Source organism: Rhinolophus ferrumequinum, chromosome X (genome assembly GCF_004115265.2).
Source record: "Rhinolophus ferrumequinum isolate MPI-CBG mRhiFer1 chromosome X, mRhiFer1_v1.p, whole genome shotgun sequence".
Lineage (NCBI taxonomy): Eukaryota > Metazoa > Chordata > Mammalia > Chiroptera > Rhinolophidae > Rhinolophus > Rhinolophus ferrumequinum.
In genome coordinates, this window is record NC_046284.1 from 101,369,080 (window position 1) to 101,394,200 (window position 25,121).

The window sequence follows — 25,121 nt, forward strand, 5'->3', positions numbered from 1 at the left end:
CCTGGGAGACAAAAAGAAAATCTTACTTTTTTATGTAAAGCACAGATACATAATAAAATACATCAAAAGATATACAATACAGCGGTACCTCGGTTTTCGAACATAATCCGTTCCGGAAGACCGTTCGAGTTCTGAAACGTTCGAAAAGCAAGGCACGGTTTCCCCATAGAAAGCAATGCAAAATGGATTAATCCATTCCAGACCTTTCAAATCAACCCCTAAAACGGCAAATTTAGCTTGAATTGTACTATCTAATGATACCATAGATCCATAAAATTTACGGCGTTCATAAACTGAAATGTTCGTCAACAGAGACATTCGAAAACTGAGGTACCGGTATTTTCTGTGGTATTAAAATGTCATGGGGCATAGGGAGATGAGGAAAAAATGTCTAAAAAGGTACCTGAGGAGGGGGGTGGGGGCGATAGTGGGAAAGAGGTCATCGCTCTACACTAGACGCCCTGGATAGAATGAGTCTATAAAACCATCCCTGGAATTTGCATAATTCTGAGGAACCAGGAGCCAGGGGCTGGTCAATCTTCCCTAACACCTTTTTCTTAACCCCATAGGTGAGGTTTCTCTTCTGTCTCCAGGGAATGCTATATTATTTCTTTTTATAATCCGACTCCACTTTTTTGGGGACACAACTAGGTTATCAAACTCTAAATCCACCAAATATAAGAAAAGTAGAAAGATTAATGACCATACGTGGGTCTGAATCCCAGAGAGTGCTCTTTTGGCACAGTTTGAATAACATTAGCATTCTTTTTAATTTTCTGGTTAGGCCCCTGTGTGGATTAAAATACGGCTTAACACTAGGGTGCATCACTTTGGCACATTCTGTTCATCACGCATTACAAAATGGTTGAAATAAGAACTTCTTCTAAACAAAGTGTGTTTTAGTGGCCTGTGTTTGTGATTTTCAAAACTACCTTGGGCACGATATTGAATCCTGTTAGAGGGAGGAAAAGCATTTGAAGGTAGGATTGCTACCCTTTCTTGCTCTTAATAACAAACTGCAAGGGGAAATTCAGAGGTTGGTTTTGGAATAAATAAATAAACTCAAGTGTAGTTTGCTATTCAAATTCAGTAGACAATAAACCCCCAGGGTGCTGGTGCCACATGATAATGAATGATTTTTACACTCGAGAATCTGAATCACAAACCTGCATTGGAATTTCACGTGGTGGCTACAGGAACATCTGTATAAGAAAATACGAAAGGGCAGCACAGCCTCATATAAAAACCATTTGCCAATAAATCTGCTTTGGATGGACTACTAAAAATGGACACATCCGGCATAAAAGATGTGTGTGTCTATTCCGTAGGCTAGCTTTGTGAAGGATGGTAAGTTTCCACTGGTACAGTGAGATAAGAAACAGCTGTTGTTGGCGTCGGCACTCCTGCAAGAAATGAAATGATAATTCTGGGACAGCCTTATGAGAGTTACCATACATTTGATCAACTTGAAATATATGCAAGACCAGAATTATGTGGCAGTCTCCAACAAAATTGCCAATAACCCTTTCACAATCTCTTGAGAAGGAGCACTGAATCCAATCACAGAGAACCATCGTCCGATTGTGTTATTTCTAAAGCAAGGAGTTCCAGTGTGTGTGTCTGTGGTGGTGATGAAGCAGGGGAGAAATGGGAGAAGGCCTTTGTTATTTTCCTTTTTTTTTTTCTTGCATCGAGGACATTTTTAGCATAAAATTTCAGGGTTTCAAGTGATGACTGCAAAGCAGTTACTTAGGTGCATTTGTAATCTGTGAGTCAAAGAGCAAAAAACATCTTTCAGCACCAAAAATTCACTGAATCTTACTGTTGGATCTATTGGATAGCTACACATAAGGACAGCAGGCTTTTTCAAAAATTAACAATTTTTATATACAATTTATATACGCTACAAAAAATTAAGAACTCCAATTGTAAAAGCTTAAAATTTCATATTGCTCTGGAACTTAAAAATTGTTTAGGATATTCTTTTTCAATCCTTTCAACGATTTACTTCAAGCATATTCTGATGACACTACTCTGGCATTTCAATGGATTATTTTGCCTTTTAATGTTTAATCATGCAAAGTCAACAATAGGTACCCGGTGTACGTCTAGCCATTAGCTCAGCTAGGCACCACTGCTTTTTCTCCATCTCCTGCTAGAATTTTCTGCTTTAAGGTTGTTCTTTTCAGGCAGACAGCCCCTGAGCCAGGTCTGGCAGCTAGCAGACCTCTCAAGAACACTTCTCTCTGAGAGATGCTTAGGAATAATGTAGGAAATCCGAATGACTCTTCTGCTACCAGAATACACTCAGCATCCTCCGAGTGAGAAAGACTTTGGCCCGAAGGCTCTCTGGCGTTCTCGTCTTCTTTTTATGATGCTGTGATGTTGTTTAGCTTTTGAAAAAAAATGAGGTATAACTGACATACATTATGTTAGTTTCGGGTGTATAGGATAATGATTCGATGTTTGTATATATTGCAAAATGATCAGGACAATGGGTCTAATTAACATTGTCACCATTACGATGCTGTGATTTTAAGAAGGGTGTGCACTAAGCAGCCAGGAGCTCTGATTTCTGGTTCTCCACCTTGTTTCCTGCTAGAGAGACCTTGGGTTTTCAGGTTTCCATAACATCAGACTGCCCAGGTAGGTCAGGGAGTCCAGCCTAAGTTCTCAAATCTCGTCTTATTTGCTCTGTGAGCTCACTTGGACAAGAGAACTGTATCCTAGAGAAGAAAAATGGACAAGAGGAGAGTTGGGCAGAGAATAAGAAAGGCAGTGTGGAGAGGAATAGCAAAAGGACAGAGAGAGATTTAAGGCAAGGGACTACTTCAAAATAGCAGATAAATGTCTTTTTTCCCCCCACACTAAAAACCTGTCTGCCAAAATGAAAGGGAATAATTAGCGGCTAGATACAAATCCACGTTCTCTATCTTTTAAATGACATATCTCCAAGGTACAAAGCAGCGTGTCTGGTTGAAGGCTGGTGATTCAATCCCTCTATTATCCTATATGAAACAAAGAATCTGTAGTTGAATTACCCTGAAGTTGTCTGGCAGTAGGTGAAGTTAACTTTTATCAGAAGCTGTTCTTTCATATTATACAGTGTAGTCAAGGGTATATTAGTTTTGACGTTTGGTTACATCTCAATACATTGTGGAGTGAATTTACTGTGAGACTGATTTAGAAGGGAGCTTTTCATAGGAGGGAATAATGGCCGGCATCAGCTGTGCCTCAAATTATAAGCAGGATGAAACTTCAGGAAAAAAACGGATATTCACATAAAATTGCTAGGTGTTAATAAGAATGCTTCTTATATTTGTATTCCTCATGATATTCTGTGTCTCTTAGAACTCCAGTTTCTTAAAACACTATTCGGGAGGAAGATTTTATTGATGAGGAAATGTTTTGGTGCCTCCTAACATGATTATTTTGTCTTAAAGAAAGAAAAAAACCATCAGATTAAACAGTATATGAAAGGTATTTTTACAGTTCAGCTTGGGGTGGGGGAACCTACAATTCAAGCATTTAAAACACAGTGTAAAGATGATTGATTTGACTAACGTACAATAAAGTCATTGTAAAGTGAATTCCCCGTACACGAAATTTAATTCCACCTATAGGAGTCATCACTCCTCAAAGAAGTTTTATTACACTCTGGTACCAGGTGCCATTCTCTCACTTTTTGTTATCTTTTCTAATAAGATCACGCTGGTCAGCTGACATTTTGAGGTACCAATTAAACATATAGTCGGTAAATGAAATCGGTAAAAGCCAAATAAAGAGAAAAACAAACGTATCAGAGGGGTAAGTGTAGTACTTTAGCTTCAATAACTTGGAATATAAATATATCACAGAGGGATGTTTCAGCTGCTAAACTAATAAAACCCAGTCAATCAAATAGTAAAAGATATCAAGAAACAGCAACAGGAAGTATTATAAGACAAGCACCCAATGGCGACACATAAGAGAAAACCCGTCAGTTTACTCATTCACTTTCTTATCTGTTCCATAGGTATAGCAGTGGAACAGTTTTTTCTTTGCATTTATCTTTGTGCCTGAATGAGTTCAATTTCACTTAGATGAGGACAGAAACTTCAGAACAGCCGGTTAATCCATCCTGTCTTCATGGGCAACTGAGCAAACAGACCAATATCAGTGTAAAATTGTAATTCTGAAGATTAATGTTGTCTTTCCTGTTTGCCGTGAACTTGACCTCCGTGCCTCTTCTTTTTCCTTTTCCAGCTTCTGTCCAGGGTCCCTGGGAGAGAGCCATCTCGCCAAACAAAGTGCCCTACTATATCAAGTAAGTTGGAAACGTGACATTCTTTAAGGAGCATTTATTGTGGCTGATCTGTATATTCACAAATTAATTTGTTAGGAAGCTAAGATAATCAACTCATGCTTAAATTACCGCTGAAAATTTGCTGATGCAATAGGGAGATGCCTTTAGGAAAAATCCATTTAACGCCGTGTATATGTTGTGTTTTGTGATCAGAGGTGGAGTGAATTTTTCACACTAGAACAAAAAGCTGCGGATAACATTCCCAGTAGTGGAAGTGAATATTTACAAGAACAATTTAATATATTGAGGGGTTTTCCCACATTTCTTCTTCAGACAAAGATGGAAGACTTCTGCAGCTATATGTACACAAACTGTTTTAGGTGAATAAATACTTCATGAACCCAAAAGGCAGTGAGCAGCAATCCTGGATTTGTGGAGCTGAGGTGTTCAATGTATAGCACTCAGCATTTTTCACATAACAACAAAATGATACTGTTTTCTGGGGCCGTTTGTGTCAGTCAAAGGAATACAGGTGCTTAAAAACACCTTCTGCAGCATGCTGTATGAAATACAAATTATGATACATTGGGTCAACATGGAAGAGAGAGGCTAGGGGATGTGGAGTTATTATGATACCTTAACAGTTTCTCATCAATTGTGTGAGTCCAACTTAAATTTAAACTTTGAATCGACTACCTCAACGACAATTGAAATTAATCGGATTCATGAAATAGTCTTCAATACCAACTAAAGTCTTTGAACTTGCTTCTGCCGTGAGTCTGACTAAAAATGTTAAATGTCCATTTTTTGGGCCTGCCATCTTTTATCGAGTCTGTTTTTATTCTTCCACTGCCCATCAATTCTTCATAATTTAGTTCTAAAGCAGAAACAGCAGTCTTAGATCTTCATTACTGCAGTTCTCAAGAAATTTGATTTCATGCCTCAATTTTGTTAGAAGAATGAGGGTGAGGGGACTCTTTTGGCTCTTCAAGGAGAGACACATCCTTTAAAAAAAGTTTGTCTTAGTAAATTTTTCCAGATAAGATATCTCTTAACTTTAAAAATTCTCCTTTAATATACTTTGATACTGCTTTTTAATTCTCTTAGTTTTAAATTTTATTATTGTTTGTTATACATAATCATTAATTTAGTCACTCTAAATATTTTAAATACCCATTTTAATCACCTGTTTTGCTGAATAATTTGTTGATTTAGACATGCACTGTATTGCTTGCATCCGCTATATATTTTACGGAACCATTTTATTCAAACTCTCCCCAGACATATTCTACATCAATATCTTCAATCATGACAAATTTTCATTTCTGACTAAGATGTTTGAGACCTGCTACTTCAACCCATTTCTAAAGCTCTCACTTTATCCCATCTTCATGAGCTGAAATAAAGATGCTTGTGGCCAAGATTTTAGGACCACCTGAGAATCCAAGACATCTTTAAGTTAGTATTCTCCAAATCATTACTTGTTTGGGGCTCATTAAAAGTCTCCTGGAGGTTACAGAGTCCACCCCTGCCCTCCCTTCTCCCCCCTTCCCCGCTCCCCCAGTCCTACCCATCCTTTTCTTAAATCCTTAATATTTGTCTTCTCCCTGACGTTACACCTACTGCAGAAGATCTCAGTGCCTTGCTGGGGGGAAGTAAAAATGAATTCAGACCAAAAAAAAAAAAAAAGCAGGATACAAATTGCAGAAAAGCTGTAATCCCCCCTGTAAATTAACCTCTTGCTGTTCCTCTGTGGAATCAGCAGCTGCTCTCTACTTGTCTTCCTGTTGGTCCAAGGCTCCTTCACCAACTTGAAGATCTTAGTAGCAGTATTGGTAAGGGCACAGATCTGGAAATAAGAAAACTTGATTTCTAGTCCTGACTCTCTTGGTAGTTGATTGTGTGGCCTTGAGCAAGTCACTTAACCTATACAAACCTTGGTTTCTCATTTCTAAAATAAGGTCCTTTTGTTTATTTATTTATTTTATTGGGGGGAGTATTGGGGAACAATGTGTTTCTCCAGGGCCCATCAGCTCCAAGTCGTTGTCCTTCAATCTAGTTGTGGAGGGCGCAGCTCAGCTCCAAGTCCAGTCACCGTTTTCAATCTTTAGTTGCAGGGGGCGCAGCCCACCATCCCATGGCGGGAATTGAACTGGCAACCTTGTTGTTAAGAACTTGGGCTCTAACCACCTGAGCCATCCGGCCGCCCTAAGGTCCTTTTTAGCTCGAAGAATCAATGAGTATGACTCATTACATTGTCTTGTCTAAATTCAAAAACCTAAGATCTCACTTTTTTTTCAGGTTTATCTTCATTTTTAAAATTCTTTATTTTAATTATTAACATAATATAAATTCTCAGTTTAAAAAAAATAGGAATTCTATTTTTCCACTGTTTAATTAGCTTCAGATATGACCTCTCAACCCACTCCAATTTTGCCAGGTACCACTCCAATTTTGCCAAGAGCTCAAATCTTGGTGTATAATTTAGGACTATAATTCTTCCTAGTTTAATGGTAAGAGACATAAAACCATAGCCAGGAAAAATTAGTAGAAAGGTTAGTATGAAGATCTTAAAACTCTCTGAGGTGATCAATTCCTTGGAATGAGGAATTACGTAATTCCCCAAAGATATCTCTGAAACTTTATGCAAATCAATTATTTCTATAATTTAATCTATTTGAAAATAGGGGTTATATAATTTCTCAAATATACATCTAAACTATCAAGATGGAATATAGATAGGGAGAACACATGATCAGAAAATGTACATTGAAAAGATTATTAATGTCATTTGTAATTTATTCCACATTACTGTTGTCTAAAATATTCTATTAATAGTACATTACTTTGATGTACAAGGTTCAGTAGACTTCATGCACTGGCAAATGCCATGCCTAATTTGAGATGCCTTGTTGGTCCACAAATAACAATTATGATAAATTTATCATGACATTATTTCAACCAGTCCCCATTTTTCCTCTTTCTTATCTTGTCTGTCTTGCCTTACACTCAAGAGTTTTTATTAGGTTGATGCAAAAGTAACTGCAGCTTAAAAAGTTAAAAATAATTGCAAAAACCGCAATTACCTTTACACCAATCTAATAGTACAACCTAATACCACATACTTCCAGCTGCAAAGCCACGTGTCTTTTTCTGGACTTTTTTTAATGCTTTATAGTTTTCTCCTTTTCAGTGCTGGGAGAAAATGATCATCTAAGTAATAAGAGGTTTCTACACCAGTAGCACAATTCCAGTTAGTTTTTAAGTTGTGCACTCATGTAAGTCATTAACAACGTCTTCTAGTCTAGATTGCAAATCAGACAGCGTTTATGCCTGCATCCTGACACCAGCTTTTCATACGAAGCTAAGAACCTTGATTTTGATACTGCAGACTACATGTTTGTCTAATTTATTAGTCCATAGCATACATCACTGTTACAGTTTTCATATTCCGTCTCCCTTGGGGCTCTTTTATTCCTGCCAGCATCTCTTTCAGGTTATTTGATTACAGCTTTCATTGCCACTGAAAAAATAATCACCAACAATGTTCAACCTGTTACAACTGCCTTTTCCACTCTCTGCCATTTTGTAGTTTTTTGGCCTACTGTCAAACTCATGAAAATTTCAATATAATCGCCTTTAACCAGCTGCTGCATTCTGTTAGGAGTTCTTTCACCTTTTTATGTTACATACTCCCATATGGGTAAACCAAATGGAGCCAAGAGCTGGGATGCTCGCGCTTTCTTAATCAGTTAGAGAATTATTCTTCTGTATTCTGAACTGTCAAAAGAATTTAGGAACCTACACTTGCACGCAGTATGTTCCTGCAGAGATGACATAATAAGAGCATAAGAAATAGCACACTGGGTTAGAGCAACAGGGCAACTAGCCCAGAACTCTGACCCAGATGCAGGCACCAATGGCTGTTTTTGTCAATTAACCTAGTAATTTTCATTTTAAAAAATTAGGATGCCTTGTAAATCAGTTGGCATTGAGTATATCCAATGATTTCTTAAACTTTTCTCATTCTCCATTTCAGCCTTGTCTTAGGTATATAAGTTCTATGAATCAACTTATTTCTATATAAATACATAGAGGTATATTTCATTTTCTCTTTAATCCACATCATTTAATCTCAAGGGATGGCCCCAATTAAGTGCTATGGAATTAGGTGAATACAATTAAATGTACCCAAGGTACATTTTAATCTCACACCTCCTCACTAACCCCTCTTCATTTTCATCTTCCCAGTCTGAGAAATTCTAATCCTTTTTAGGCTTTTAGTCTGTCCTTGAATGAAAAGTAAGCGTTCCCCTTGATCATCTTAGTCGCTTTTCCTGGATCTCTTCCAGCTGCTATATCTTCCTTGGGATGTTGTGATTGGAATGGCCCAAATACTGGTTATTAAATTTGCTAGCATTGTCTCTACTCTCCACTCACTCCTGAAGAAAGTAAATGCTATTTGTTGTCTCCCATTGGTGCAGAAATGGAGAAACCAATTGAGGTCATAACCTGTTCTACATACATTAGTTCTAGCTGAAGGTTGGTTTGCCGCTGCTTTTCTGTAATACCGGCTGAAGTGTTTGACCTTATATTTCTGTCAGTTGTCCCTTAGAAAGGATTTGATTTTTAGAGAAGCCGGTCCTTCCCTCCTTTAGAGACACTGCATTTGCCAAATATTGGGAGGCATTCACTAATGAAACTCAGTAGTAAACCTGCTGACTCAATCCCCAGTAATACATTTCATCAGGTTCCCTTTCTAAATATCTCTGAAGCACTTCACGGAAGAGTGAAAACTGGAGTTCTGGGGAACATGCTAACTGTTCAGCTTTTTATATGCAATGATCAAGAAGCAACTAGTGTCCAAAGGAGTGTCTATCTTTTCCTGAGAGTTATTTTGGATGTCGTATACAGTACCATAGAGGTTGTCTTAATGACCTTGATCGACTCTTGTCTCTGCTCTCGATCCCAGGCATGTTTCTACAGCCACCTATTTCGTCTCAGTTGCTCACAACTTTCTGGGGGTTCCTGCTTAGTAAAACACAATATAAAACCTCCCTGGCTGAAGCCAACAGTCTCTTCCATCAACGTTTTTACTATTGCTGTGTCTGCTGCCCAAATTGCTGGTTGGAGTTCTTACTCTCCTGTGTTCTGGTGGCTACCATTTCTATGGCTCTACCAGTACAAGTATTTGACTCTCTGCATGGAATTGTGGTCATCTTCCTAGACTCACTTTTTGGTGTCTGTGTCTTCTTGTATTCTCTTGGTCTACTTTGAATTAGACTGATGAATCTTGCTCTGATTATAAGTACCCGTGCTCCCTAACACCAGTAGCACCTGAATTTTGGCACCATCTGCCTCCGTACCATATTGCCCCTATTTCTACATTCTGGGCAAGGTTTTAGATTCCAAATTCGTCCCGTATTGAAAGCATATCTTGCCCTCATTCTCGTTCCAGCTCCCTTTTATTTGTGCCAGGAGTTGCTCTGATTCAAGTTTTGGTTAGTCTATTTGTTCCTTTGAGCTATTGATTGCTATTTCAGTACCTGTATTTATAGAGAGAGGGAGCAGCGGTTAGCTATGTCTCAGCTTTAACACCAATCAGTGTGCTAAATATCTGTGCTGGCCAGTTTGCAGTGGATACATCTTTTGAGAATGAGATGGGCTCTTATTAGAAAGAACACTGGATTATGATATCCAACTTAGAAAACATTCCCTGTATCTCCTTCCTGATACCTCGCTCTTCTAAGAATGGTATCAGTCTTCTGACATTCAGTTTGAACATTGGTTGAGATTGGCAGAGGTTTTCTTAGTTTTTATTACAAGATAAAGACCTTATGTAGCATATAATTTTGTGCTATTTCTGGTAAGTTTCCTCAAATGTATCTTTTAGCAGCTGACAAGACAATATGAAATAGCAGAAATAGTAAACAGACCAGGCATCGGAAGATTTGTAGCTCCAGCTTTGCGATTAACTGGCTGGTTGATCAAAGGTGAATCACATATTCTCTGGGCCTCAGTTTCTCCATCTGTCATCTAAAGGGGCTGAATCACATGATATCACAAGTCATTTCCTGTCCTGACATTCTCTGATTTTATAAATGTTGACTTTGAAATAGAAATTGTTTGCAACAGTTTTCCAGAGGAGTGAAAATGAGTCTTCATATTGCCCTTGAGGATTCTTATTGCACCATCAATCTTATCAGAATAGAAAGGACAAATAATGTTAAACCTTTTACTTAACTGTTTAGCATCACTGATAACAGGAAGTGAATGTAACAGAGAATCAGCTGTCTAATTTTAGCTGTCAGTCTTTGAGGAAACTGGTGAATATCTCTGGGTAATTAAATTTGTGAAATTGCTGCCAAAAGCCTGGTGCTCTGACTTTTCAAAAGGCTTTTAGTACACAAAGATAACCCAGAGGTCAGTCTTCTCTGCCCTGCTTTCTCCTCCACAGTTTGATGGTTCCAAAGGTCACATTAGCTGAGTCTCATTATGCTCTGGAACCACAATGAAGGAATAGTCAGTAATGCATAATTGATAATAGAATCATGAAAACAACTGAGTTTAAGATATTAACTGAAAGAGAGTGAATGAGATGCCATAGTGTTATGCAGAGTCCTGATACTGGCCTTTGGTTTTGTAGACCTTGTCGACAGACGTAGATGTTGGCATCTCCTGTTGTGTGTCTCATAGGTTCATAAAAAAAAAATTCACAACCTTCTTTATCGTTTCATAAGCTGACACATATAACCTTGACTGAAATAACAGCCCCCAAGAGGATAGGTGCTGTATCTCTTTTTCTAGCATAGTGCCTCACAGACAGCACGTACTCAGTAGATATTTGAATGAGTGAATGAATAAATGAACACATACCAGTAATTCTATGTGCTTTACAGTTTCCTGACTCCATCAGAAAATCTTCTAATGTCTGTGTCAATTTAGATCTACTGCCTGAATGTGTCTCTCATATCCTCTAGACATCAACTTTAATATAAGAAACTGTGCTGAGCCTTTTATCGTTTCTCATGTCTCTTATACATGGTGCCTAGGAGACAGTCCTTAGCATCCATGTCTGAACGGCACATACCAAACAAATCCTGAGGTCTGCAGATTGTCTTTCTCTAACAATATGATTTGGGGTATAACCCAGCCCATCTGGGACTGAGTTTCCCCATCAACAATAAGGAAATAGAACCAGAAAATGCCTGAGATCACTCTGAGTTCTGGCTTTCTTTGTTTCAGTAGAACTGGAGTCTTTTTGTTTTTCCTAAATGTCACTCATGATGCTTCTTCTGGTTTTCCAGTAGTCAATACAGCTTTAAATTGATCAGCCGCTGTGCTTCACTGGGCATTTGTGTACAGGAGCTACTTTGCAGGCTGGGAACTAGTAGCCACTGAATCTTACGAGAATGACATTGTTAAGTTTTTGTTTTACAGAAAATTGTTGTAACATTCTGTATGTTATATGTAATGCTTAAAGGTGGTGACATATATACACATACACATGTATGGGGCTGCGAAAATGTAATGTTGTGTACAGGCCCAAAATCTATTATATTACAAAGGTATAGCATAGGCGTCCCCTGCCTCATTCATGGCTCTTTTGGGAATGTGAGAGTGTACATAAAATATATTTGGGTATGTTTCCCCAAAAGAAGAGGAGGAAATTATTTCAGCTCTTCATTTTCTTTTTCTAACTTTCTTGAACATGCTCTTTCTTCCATAATCATGCAGTAGGAAAAAAAACATGGACTGTGGCATCAAATATATCTGCATTTGAAACCCAGCTTTATCATATTCTGACTCTGTTATTTGAATAATTTACTTAACCTCATACCCATTCCACTTTCTGGCACATAAGGAATATTAATTAGCTTTCCTTCTCTGCTCTGAAATTTAATTAAAGTCTAATTAACGGTTACTAGATACTGAGTGTTGGGGTTTTAGGAAAACACTCATACAGATATATCCAGTATTAGCTACATGTTTAGAATATTTTCTAGGACACAAATATGTCCTTGATCAAATTAGTTTATTTTCATTCTTGGAGTTCCCACATCATTTGGGGTATGTGTGAGTGAATTCCAAAACATTCCTGAGCCTCTCCTGGCCTCTCTAATTGTGTCTTATCCTCTCCCCTTGGGAAGCAGCAGCCCAGACAGCATTGGAAAATAACATAATAACCCTGAACTGCCCCTCCACTGTGGATAATTTCCTTAGAGCATTTAGTCCTTTGAACACTGACCTCGTTTCACAAAATGTCCCTTTCTCAGCGGGACAAGTCCAAATCCCATTCAGTCTTTCCCACCCTCATTCCAGAGGACAAGGTGGGGGAGGGGAGGGGTTGACTGAGGGAATTCACTACTTTTCTGGAAGAATGTCAGTGTGCACATACACATACCATTTCTTTCTTTAAAAATATAAACTGAGTGCATTACATAATTCAGTGCTGCCACATTGCAAAATTTCAAAATCTTTGTATAATATATAAAAAAAAATCTGTTTTCTGCAGTCTGGAAAGCTCCTAAGAACTGGTCCTATAGGGGGCTTAGCCTGCTGTCAGCATTCAGCAAATGATCACGCATCTTATGTGATACCATGAACTCTCCCGGGGTGGGCAGAGGTGAATCAGAGAAGCTTCCTTGCTCCTCTTGAAACTTTCCATTGCTTTTTCCGTTTTTCTTTCTCAACTTATCCACATCCATCTTGATCCCCAAAGCCATTGCATGTCAACTAGTCAGTGCAAAGGGTAATTTTTAACTTGCTTCTTTGTTGTTTTAGAAGGAATTTTGTTGTCGCTTTGTTTCCTGTTTGGTTTGGTCACTTTTTCTTGGCATTGAGCTTTCTGTAAAGGCAGTATCTCATATTATAATCCATATTATCTCCTAGACAGGACAAAAAGCAAAGTTTAATGTGTGCCTACTAAGTGCTAAATGAGAGACTAGCTCTATCTTCCTATTTATAAGGTTAACTCAACCAGTTATTACCCAATAAAGAATAGTTGAGACTCAGAGAGGTTGGTGGCTTACCCAAGACATGCTAATAATGACTCAGCTCTGTACCGCTCCTCCTAACCCTAAGATATCAATTGGTTTTGTACCATCTCACCCCCAGTGTAGGGCCCCCACAACCTCCATCCTTACGCCCTAAATGCTCGCTCCATTGGGTCAGAGTTGCTTGGAGCTCCCGCCTGGGTGTGGTAAAGTGGCATGGGAGTTGGTTGCCTGACCTCTGAGGGCAGAGCCCAGCTTCGCCAGTGTACTGGAGGACGAGGGGGGAGACACATTTGGGGGTGGAGCTGTGAGGTTTGGGATTTTCAAAAAATTTAATAAAGGGGTAGAGAATTGAGATTTAAAATAATAATAGTAACAGTAATATCATCTCTCCTGTTGCTCCTAGCTGTTTCAACTTCATATTAGGTTGGTGCAAAAGAAATTGCCGTTTAAAAGGTTAAAAATAATTGCAAAAACCGCAATTACTTTTGCACCAACCTAATAGAATGGTTGGTTGAAAACTGGCCCTTAGCATAACCAGGTGTGGCCAGACCACCACTGTGGGGCTGCCATCCGGGGCATCACCAACATTACCCTGTTAGTCCTTCGCTGCATATCTTTTCCTTGGCTTACCGACCCAATCACCTTCCGCCACTACACTCTTGCAGAGACCTAAGTTTCTCTTTGCTGCTTTTGCCAATAAAGGGCAACAAAAAATAAAATGAGGGAGCATTTGAGATCTTGCTCCCCGGCATGCGAGATGTGACAATTAAGTTCACGAACTTGTTGCAACAATGTTGCTAACATTTTTTTGATACCAGAGGGATTATGCATGATGAATTTGTATCAACTGGACAAACAGTTAACCAAGTTTACTATTTGGAAGTGCGGAAAAGGCTGCGTGAAAAAGTTAGAGGGCCTGAACTTTTCGCAAGCAATTCATGGCTCTTGTATCGCAACAATGTACCAGTTCACAGGGCACTGTCTGTGAGGGAGTTTTTAGCCAGTAAACAAATACCTTTATGGGAACACCCTCCCTACTCACCTGATCTGGCCCCCAGTGACTTCTTTCTTTACCCTAAGAGAAAGGAAATATTGAAAGGAAGACATTTTGATGACATTCAGGACATCAAGGGTAATATGACGACAACTCTGATGGTCATTCCAAAAAAAAAGTTCCAAAATTGCTCTGAAGGGTGGACTAGGCGCTGGCATCAGTGCATCAGCTTCCCAAGTGGAGTACTTCGAAGGTGACCCTAGTGATATTCAGCAATGAGGTATGGAGCACTTTTGCTAGGATGAGTTCAGAACTTACTCGTCAGACCTTATGTTTCTTCAGTTTATAAACTCGTATAAAAGTCAAAAAAGTAAAATTAAATAAATAAAATGAAAGAAAAACCTGGTCAGCCCTCCTATGTGGAAGCTGAGAAAGCAGAGGATTTCTGAGTCACGTCCTGCCACTTCCATCAGGGCTTCGCTAAAATGAGATTATGGCTAAGACAAGTATCTAATCAATGCCACAGAACGTGTTTCTCCACGTACTCCCGAGTCTAAGTCTTTTTGAAGGGTAGGACATAGTCGACTTAGGTGGACTAGAATAGGTCTTCAGGAGCCTTTCAACACTAGAGCATGTCCTTAAGTTTGACACTATCCCCTCCTCCTGGCAACATGTCAAGTTTCATCTTTCCCATCAATCGCAGGCCTGTGGTTCTAGCCCAACCTAAAGCAAATGCGTATGGCCTATGGCCATCATCATGACTTCCCCAGTCACTGAGCATTGGGTCACCCCATGTATTACAGGCAGAAAACCTCATCTTATTGCATAACTTCTCATTTTTATTATTATAACTATATGGCTCCAAAGAAGTATTTCTCATATTTTTTCTTGTAGTGACTTAAAGTCACCAAACCAATTTGGGCAGTTAATATGTTTCGAGACTAAGGAATGACATATTTCCTGAAGATTAAGAAAAATCTCTCTGAATATATAGTCACCCTGTACTAATCGATAAATATGTGCTTTATCGAATATAAAGCCAGATGAATTATCGTCCTCACTCTGACTTATATCAGTGTTACTGGTACTTTTCTGCCCCCAACCCATCAACTTATAGGGAAGAATGAACCCTAGATGGAGCAGGAGGGGCCAAGCATATGTATGGCAAAAGTTCAAGGTGTAAATATCTTTATAGCTAAAATTGAAAGACAAATTGAGAATATTTTACGTGTGTGTATATATGTATGTGTGTATATATGTGTATACACACACATACACAGAGTGTGTGTGAAAGACAGAGAAAGAAGAAGAGGTGGAGGAGGAGGAAAGGATATTAACAGCAGTCCTGTGATTTAATCCCTGGGGGATGTGAGGGTAATAAATGACCTCAACTCAACAGACCACCTTGTAAACATGCTAATGACCTCCCAGACTTTTTTGTTAATCTTGTTAATGGTATTTAACTAGCAGACAGATACCCGAAAGTCCCTATCTATAAAATGTTTTTAGCAGGATATACTTGGTCTGGTTAGTTTACTTATTGTAAATTAACTGGAATTTATGGATTTATGAGTCATAACTGGATGGAAAATGGGGCATAGTCACATGAGCATTTTCCTATGTTTGTTTTTAACAGATGATAAAATGGAAGCCTTTGGCAACTGAACTGGCTTCCTTTCAATGTCAGCGTTTCTACGTAAATTTTTTAAAAAACCTTTTCTGTTAATATAAAACCAAAACATATCATAATATGAAAGAACAGAGATATTTGGGGGAAATGTGACTGCTTACTTCAGGTTCTTCCAGGGAAAGAGTGTTTGATCTATACCTCGTATTTCCCGATCATCCTTTGAATCATTAGTAAAGATTGGTACTAAGTAAGAATCTATGATCTATGTGAGTCCAATTTGAAACTCAACCTTCTATACTTACACAATATGTATTTTTTTAACTTAAAAAGTCCCTTTGCAATGAGAGAAAGAAAAGCAGGATGAGCGGGCCAATTTGTTTTCCCTTACCATGTTGTCCTCAGTTCTTAGAAATCACAGGTCTACGAAAAGGCCAGGGTCGAGATTAGTGAAAGTTCTAACAGATGTACATTTCTACATTGAAAATTATATAAATAACATTTCATTGTTTTAAAAGTTACCTTAGAAAAGATCTTAGAGATAGCAAGGACCTCTGTAATGGCCTAGAGTTCCTAAGTCATCTTTATTGTTCAATTTTAAAATGTTTTTGTTAATTTTCAGGTCCTTGTCTCCCCAATTAAGCAGTGAACTCCTTGTTAATGCTCGTGCCTTATGCATCTTTGCATCCTTCTTAGCACTTTATAATCTCACATGTAAGAAATTGAGAATAAATATTTGACACTTTGTTTTGATTTTGAGGATTAAGCACATTTTGGGGAACTGAGCTATGATCCTAATAGGTATTCTTATAAAGGAGTAGATAATGACAGATTCAAAGCATTCCCTATAATGTTTTTTTAATAATACATATATAAAATATATATATATATATATATTATATATATGTATTTTATTAAGTGTGTTTTTCCGGGACCCATCAGCTCCAAGTTTTTTCAATCTAGTTGTGGAGGGTGCACCTCACAGTGGCCCATGCGGGGATCGAACCGGCAACCCTGGTGTTATGAGCATCGTGCTCTAACCAACTGAGCTAACCAGCCGCCCCCTGTATAATGTTTTTATCTAGGTAATCCCACTGGAATTACAGCTCATTAAATAATATTTTAGAAGCTATTTCAATCATCAGTTCATTCATTTTCTGTATTTCAATTGGTTGAGAGCAGAGAGAAATGCTTGATGGGTTTGGTTGCCTGGTTGAACTGTCCCATAAACTAAAAATCTTCAAAAGTTGCTAATTTAGAGAAAGTATTTTGAAGTGAATGTATTCATTCCTTCAGAAGCTCCTGTTGCCGAAACTGTTGTGAGGATATCTTTAGAAAACACTCTCAAATCCTATTTCTATCAAAATGCACAGACTGCCTTCAGGACCTAAGGTTGTTCAGTGAGTGTATATAACCCTATGTCTTAATATTCAAAGATTTTGAAAGAAGTCGGGACGAGGTAGGTGGTAGAATTGGAGACACTGAGGCAGAGCCATGGTGGCATCCAGTGGAGAAGAAAAGACCTCAAGTTTGGCATTTAGTTCTTGCCGTTCTCTGGTAAATATCAGCTGTCATTATCGAACACATAGAAAGTAGATTCATTATTATACATAAATGTCTGATGTTGATAAAAATACAGTTTTTTTTCAGATAAGGTTTTGTTTGGTTTGGTTTGGTAGGGGGAAAGTCATCTCATTATATCTTTTTAAATAGACTTTATTATCAAGGAAATGAGAGTTGTTTATCTGACTCGTATTTCTTCTACTCAGCCGCCAAGCCATTTCTTTTTACTGTGACCATTGCAGAGGAGCAAAAGTCATGCTTACTCTGCTCAGCCTCGTTCATCATCAACAAAATTGCCAATTATATTCCAAGTCCTTAAATGTATTGCTTTAGAAAATGTATACGCTAAAAGGAAGCAGCTCAGTGTTGAGGTAGAAGCTTGATCTTTCTATACTGGATGGTAGATTCAAAGCATACTAATCTTGTTTTGACTTATGAACTGGAAAAAATTAATATGGAAGGATGGAGAAAACATGTTCAAACTACAAAGTCATTTTTCCTGAGAAGTTATCTGACTGTAACTGTAACTATAACTCAGGGTATATCAGAGGGCTCAGATGTGGAACATTTCTTTAAAATTAAAGCCTAAGACTCCTGATGTTTAATAGAATGAATAAAAATTGCTACCTCTGAAGGATCAGGGATGAGCAGAGGAATACTGAATAATATCATCTGACAGTTTGGGCCATACCTTTACAGTAGTTGCTGTGGCTCAAAAAATATAGAATTAATTCAATAAAACACTGGGAAAAACAAACATAAACATAAAATATTTTAAATTAAAAACACTGAATAAGAACGGGGGGAAAAAATCCCCCAAAAAATCAATATTGCTTGGGGAAGCATGAATCCCAGACCAGCAATATTTTTATCCAAATGACGTCTAGTTCCGTAGTGAACAAACACCTTTATCACGAAGTTTAATAAATAGCTGAGTGAAGAAAAGAATACGTAGGGTTGTTGGATATATTTCTTGAAGATGGTCGCTTTATTCAGAGTTTCACTATGCTTCACTATGCCAACTTCTACCGAATTCATTCACAGTACTTGATCAATTAGGATTCTTTTTTCTTGTCCTTGCTTAAATGTATGTATTACAAAACAAAAATAGAGACGTGGTAAAATACTTACAAAGATAATTAATAGTGGTATATGTAGTGAACAGATTGTTTTTGTATAGATTAAAAATATACCTAAGAAAATGTGTGGAAAATTTAATTTAGTATATTAAACACCAAAGTAAGGCAGAGATGAAATAAACCACTAGGAGATTAAATTTAGGCATACGCATCTAAAGATGTAAATTCTATAGACATTATAAAATAATATGTATGCCCTTACATAATTGTATTACTCTTTGAATTTCATTACTCTGGGAAATAAGGGGAGTGATTCTGAACACAATAGGATCACTTCTGCTTATAAACCAATCAAAAGATAGATAAGCCACTCTTAAGTGTGTAATATACATTATAAAGCTATAATTTGGGGCAGCCGGATGGCTCAGTTGGTTAGAGCGCAAGCTCTGACCAACAGGGTTACCGATTCGATTCCCACATGGGAATGTGCCCTCTGCAGAGCACGTGCTCTTAACAACAAGGTTGCCCGTTCCACTCCCAAATGGGATGGTGGGCTGCGCCCCTGGCAACTAGATTGAAAATGGTGACTGGACTTGGAGCTGAGCTGCACCCTCTACAACTAAGACTGAAGGACAACGACTTGACTTGGAGCTGATGGGTCCTGGGAAAAACATACTGTTCCCCAATAAAGTCCTGGAAGTGCACACAGTTCCCCTTCTCCAATAAAATCTTTAAAAAAAAAAAAAAAGGTATAATTTAATCCAGTTTTTTTTTTTAATTTGAAAATTAAATGCATGTAAATCCTAATTGGGCAATTCTTGATACTTCAACTTGTGTATTACAGTAAATATATTTTTCCAATTTCCAAATTTCATGTATCCTTTTCAAAGAAAGAAGACGATCCTTTTTTAAGTTTTCAATTACAGTTGACATTCATTATTATTTTATATTAGTTTCAGGAGTACAGCATGGTGGTTAGACATTTATACAATTTTGCAGTTATTCCCCCCCTTAGTCCCCACCTGACAACATACATAGTTATTACCATATTATTGACTATATACTCCCTGTGCTGTACTTTACACCCCCATGACTACTATGTAACTGTCAATTTGTATTTGTCAGTCCCTTTCCCTTTCTCACCCGGCCCCCCAACACCCTTCCCAGCTGGCAACCCTCCGTTTGTTCTCTGTATCTATGAGAGAAGACAATCCTTTAAATGCCTAACTGCCTGGAACTTCCTCCAACAGTCTTCTACCATAGTTCAAATTTTACAACCATAAATAACAACAACAACAAAAATATTTTGGCAGACAAATGTTTGTTTGTTTGTTTGTTTGTTTTAATGTTCACAATACACCTATTGCCAAACTTCACTTTCAGTTTTGTTACAAATTAGTGAAGTATACCTGGTTTGTGAACAAGAAGGCTCTTGAAATTGAGCCCTAAATATAGTTTTTCTGCTACCCCAAAGAGGAAAACTTTTGAAATACAAACACTGACCTTTCTCAGTGTCCCCACTAAGGTCTGATAGAGGTGTTTTGTTTTTGTATTGTTTTATGCTGGTGTTTTGTTATGGTCCAGTTTGAGGGCAGACTAGATTGGCAGGACATCATTGACTGCTGTGAATATACTTGGTGGAACATGTGGGATAGGGTGGAGGAAATAGGAAGAGCCAGAGTGGAAGGAGACAGACCAGTAGGTACATGAAAAGCCCTGGTGGTAAATGAGATCTCGCTAATCGTAGCTGTGGAGATCATTCGCAGTGGTTGGGGAAAATACTTTGGAAACAACAGGTTTTGCTGATGCACTGAAGGTCAGGAGTACGGGAAACAGGACAATGCAGGCGTCTCCTGGGCTTTTGGCTGGAACCTGAAGATGAACAAATTTGATAGGGAAACACAAGAGATCTGACAGCCCCTGTGGGTGACTTGAAGAGCTTTTGGTCTCCAGTAATACCCACTGGCCGCCCTTTACTCCAAGCAACAACAGGCAAACATTTAATAAAGAAAAGAATGAGCTTGCCAACTAGATAGCCACTCTTCTACATAGAAGTCCTGGAGCTGCCAGGCTTTGGAAATGTAAAGTTTGAGGCACCTATTGGGTGTCCAACCATGCAGCTGGAAATAGGGATTTGAAGCACAAGGAAGAGGTCCAACCAAGTGCTATGACTTTTGCAGTCATCGACATAGATATGGTTCTTAGAATCATAACATGGGATGCTATCACATTGGGATGAGAGAGGAAATCCTAGGACTTCTCAATATTGTTTCTGCTCTGCCAAAGGGAAATGCATTAATTAATAAATTCATTAAATTAATTAATCAAACTATTTCGGGTGGGGCTACTGTACCAAATATTGCATTAGGCATCAAAGCTATGGTAATAGCAAGCATAGCTCCTGCCCTCCTGGAACTCTTGCAACTCCTGGAATTGTCCCTGTCCTCCTAGTGGAGGAAATAGGCCTGGAACAAATGGGACTTGGGGCCTAAGACGAGCCAGGAAAGCAGGCACTTGCTAGTAACTACTCTAGCATAAGTTAACATGGCATGTCTTTGCAAACAAGTAAAACTGATTATTTAAAATGTTTAATGCTTCAAGGAGAACGAAAACAACCAACGAAAGGTATTAAGCCCATGAAAAAATATTCAACATCTAGTCATGAGGGAAATTTAAGTCAAAACCACAATGGATACCTCTTCACACCCAGAAGGATGGCTATTGTGAAAAATAAAAATGGGGGGGAAGAGTGTTGATTGAGGATATGGAAAAATTGGAACGCTTATACATTGCTGGTGGGAATGTAAAATGGTACAGCCACTGTGGAAAACAGTTTGGTAGTTCCTCAAAAACTTAAACATAGAATTACCATATGATCCAGCAATTGCATTTCTAGGTGTATACCCAAAAGAAATGAGAGCAGCAACTCAAACAGATAACTCGTACACCAATGTTCATAGCAGCATTATTCACAATATCCAAAAGGTGGAAGCACCTAAATGTCCATCAACAGATGATCAGATATACAAAATGTGGTATATACATCCAATGGAATATTATTCAGCCTTAAAAACGAAGGAAATTCTGATAAATCTGTAACATGGATGAACCTTGAAAACAATATGCTAAGTAAAAAAAGTCAGACACAAATTGACAAATGTTGTACGATTCCACTCATATGAGGTACCTACAATAGATTCACAGAGATAGAAATTAGATTAGTGGTCGCCTAGGAATGGGGTGAAGAAGGAAGGGAGTTATAGTTTACTGGGCACAAAGTTTCTATTTGGGATGATGAAAAGGTTCTAGAAATGGATACCATGTTCCCCCGAAAATAACACCTAGCCGGACAATCAGCTCTAATGCATCTTTTGGAGCAAAAATTAATATAAGACCCGGTCTTATCCGCCTAGGTCTTATTTTCGGGGAAATAGGGTAGTAGCAATGGTTGTATTCTACACTTAACCATGGTTAAAATGGTAAATTTCATGTTATCTGTATTTTACCATGATAAAAAATATTGTCCCCAAAATAAAAGAATTAAGTAATAAATTTGCTTAGGATTTCAATAAAATGGCTAAAGTAATCCCTGTTTTTTTATTTTAATTCTATATTAAAGATCTATATAAAACTATTAAAATACATATAGATAAGGTAATGAAAGTAGAGAGCTTTTTCTTAGGCATCCAAGAATTTTCCCTGTGCTTTAGAAATCTATTGTGCGATTTACTTCCTTGAATTGGCCTGTAGTATGGGAGTACAATACTATTGCAGAGATTAACTGGTGTATTTGTGAAGTGTTCTGAGATGCTAAAATGGAAGCATAAAACTATAAAAAGCATTATTATTCATTAAAGAGGCATAGTTTATAAGGGTGTCTCTGATCACTGTCGAAACATAAATGGCCAATTCCACCCATAATTAGCCAATTAGTATGAAGTTATTTTTCACTTGGTATATTTTGTTTAACCTCAGTTATATTTGTAAAAACAGACTGCTGTTTGTGACTGCTTTCAAAATTTCACATGTTCTTTAATTCTAATGCACTTAAGAAATGGATTCTCCTTGCCTAAGAAAAATCTCAAGTGTGTAGTTATTTAAAGATATGTATGCTCTTGAGTGCTCGCTTGATTCGGTCATTCAATAAATATTTATTTACCATAGTAGGTGTGCCAGGTACTGTGCTAGATGCAGGTGCTTACCTTTGGTGAGTCATATCCCGGCTATCTTTAAAATATAGCCAAAGAGCAGATAATGGAGTTGAGATACTAAGTATGAATACGTTTTAACACAGAAAAAAAGGGGAGAGCCTGTGTCAAGGCAATTTAGCAGGAGGGAGCTTGTTGATACAAGGAATTAAAAAGAACACTGCTTCTGGGTGATGAACACATAATGTGATACGTAGATGATGTAATACAGAATTGTACACCTGAAACCTATGTAACTTTACTAACAGTTGTCACCCCAATAAACTATAATTTTTTAAAAAATGACAGTGTCACTGTTGTTGGAGGAGGTGAGGAAAAAACTTAAAAAGCTCTCAGGCTAATGCAAATAAGTTAGATGGGGACCAATGGGTACAAATATTTGAAAGTTGTTGATGAAATCCAGGTGAGAGGTGATGGTACTTGGACCATAATGATGGTGTGTTGGAAACGTTGAAAAGCAGAGAGATTTGAAAGAGATTAAGGAGGCAAAAATCCTTAGGGCTGGAGGGGAGACAACATGGGGAAGGGTTGCAATGAGGAAGAAAAACATGTCAAGGGATCATGCCTAAATTTCTGGGCAGTGGAGAGCTGATGACACTCTATAGTGACATAGGAGGCTCGAAGAAAGACCAGATTTGGGGTAGCAATTTGATTGTGGACATTTGAATTTGAGGTGATGATTGGTGACATTTAGGAAGCACTGTCAAGCAGACAGATAATATGTGTCTAGAGTCCGGAAGAAAGGTAGATGGGTTTGGGTCAAGGTTATTAATTTAGATAACATTTGTATATAACTGGAAGTTGAAACCATGGCTGTGACTGAGAATCTAATACTAAATTTTATAAGGAAAATTGCTAAAGCTCTTTGCTTTTTGAAGTACAGTTGCAGTATTAAAAATAAAATTTTAGGACTGATTTTTAAAAAAATAATAAAGTATGGGGTGGCCGGTTATCTCAGTTGGTTAGACCAAGGTCGCAGGTTTGATCCCTGCATGGGGCACTGTGAGCTGCGCCCTCCTTAAAAAATAAAAAATAAAAAATAAAAATAAAAAACAATAATAAAGTAATTTAAAAGCCTGGAAACATACACATCAAAATTGTGGTAATGGTTGTAGTGTAGGGGAGGGGGATCCAAGGGGACTTGAATTTCATCTCCATTGTTTTATTTTATTTAAAAAGAAGCTTTCTGCAAAGACAATATTAACCATTACTAATTCTGGACAGTGGGACAAAACATACTTTTTATTTTGTACTCTGGACCTTTTTTTTATTTCCTAAAACTCTTAATCTAAAACAAACATTTAAAAATATATGTCATGTGGTTATACCCATTTTGTTTGATTAAGTAACTTTCTCAGGAAAGAAATAGGACATTATTAATTAGATGTTTCCCTAGAAAAATCTAATTGAATCGATTCTGGTTTTGGTGTTGTGTAGTAAAGAATCTAACGTTTATCACAAAACAAACAAACAAAACAATACATCACGATAAACGACTAGAATGTCACTAGCTCATTAAATACTTTATACCATCTCGATTACCTATCAAAGCTTACTTCTGTGAGTAAACTCTTTAATTCTTAATGCTTTGTACTTGATCAGAAAAGTTGTACCAAGGTTACTTAAACTGACAAGTCACTGTTGTCTATAGCTGGAAGTAATGCTGAAAAACGATTACATTTGTATTAAAACGGCAGAATTTTGTTCACTGTTTTTTCTTTTCAGTTTGTATAATTTCTATTGCTCTATCTTCAAGTTCACGGATTCTTTCCTTGTCTGTGTCAAATCTACAGATGAGCCCATTTAAGGCATTCTTCATTTTTATTACTCTGTTTTGATTTCTAGCATTTCCTTTTGATTGCTTTTTATAATTTCCATCTCTGCGGAAATTACCTATTTGATTTTGCATACTATCTTCCTTTCCTATTAGAGCTTTTAACATATTAATTATGGTTATTTTAAATCTCCTGTCTGATAGTTCCAATATCTGAAACATGTCTGAGTCTGGTTCTGATGATTGCTTTGTTACTGTAGACTGTAATTTTTCTTCCTTTAGGCATGCTTTGTATTTGGGGGGTGGGGGTGGTGAAAGCCAGATGTCTTGTAAAGAGTAGTAGAAACTGAGGTAAATAGACGTTTAGTGTGGTGATGCACATTAATCTGGTTTGGAGATGGGCTGTGTTTGAATTTGTTGTAGCTGCAGTTATCATTGTTGAGGTATGTTGTTACTGTGGGCACCAGAGCCTTCAAATGCCTCTGGTAATCTTGATTTATTATTGGAGGTTTGTTAGTGTGGTGATGGAGCATGGGGCAGAAGCATTCTCTAATGTTCTGATTAACACAATTGACCTGGATGTTGGGGGTGT

The 25,121-nt window shown here is 37.8% G+C and overlaps 1 protein-coding gene across 8 annotated transcripts in view; it reads left to right on the plus strand.

The window, feature by feature from the left end:
* DMD (dystrophin) overlaps nucleotides 1-25,121 on the plus strand; it is a 2,143,628-nt gene that overhangs the window by 1,927,563 nt on the left and 190,944 nt on the right. For all 8 annotated transcript variants that reach the window (XM_033109718.1, XM_033109734.1, XM_033109713.1 and 5 more), the window contains one exon: nucleotides 4,246-4,306. In XM_033109718.1, the coding sequence (XP_032965609.1) occupies nucleotides 4,246-4,306 (61 nt within the window). The remainder of the gene's footprint in view (nucleotides 1-4,245; nucleotides 4,307-25,121) is intronic.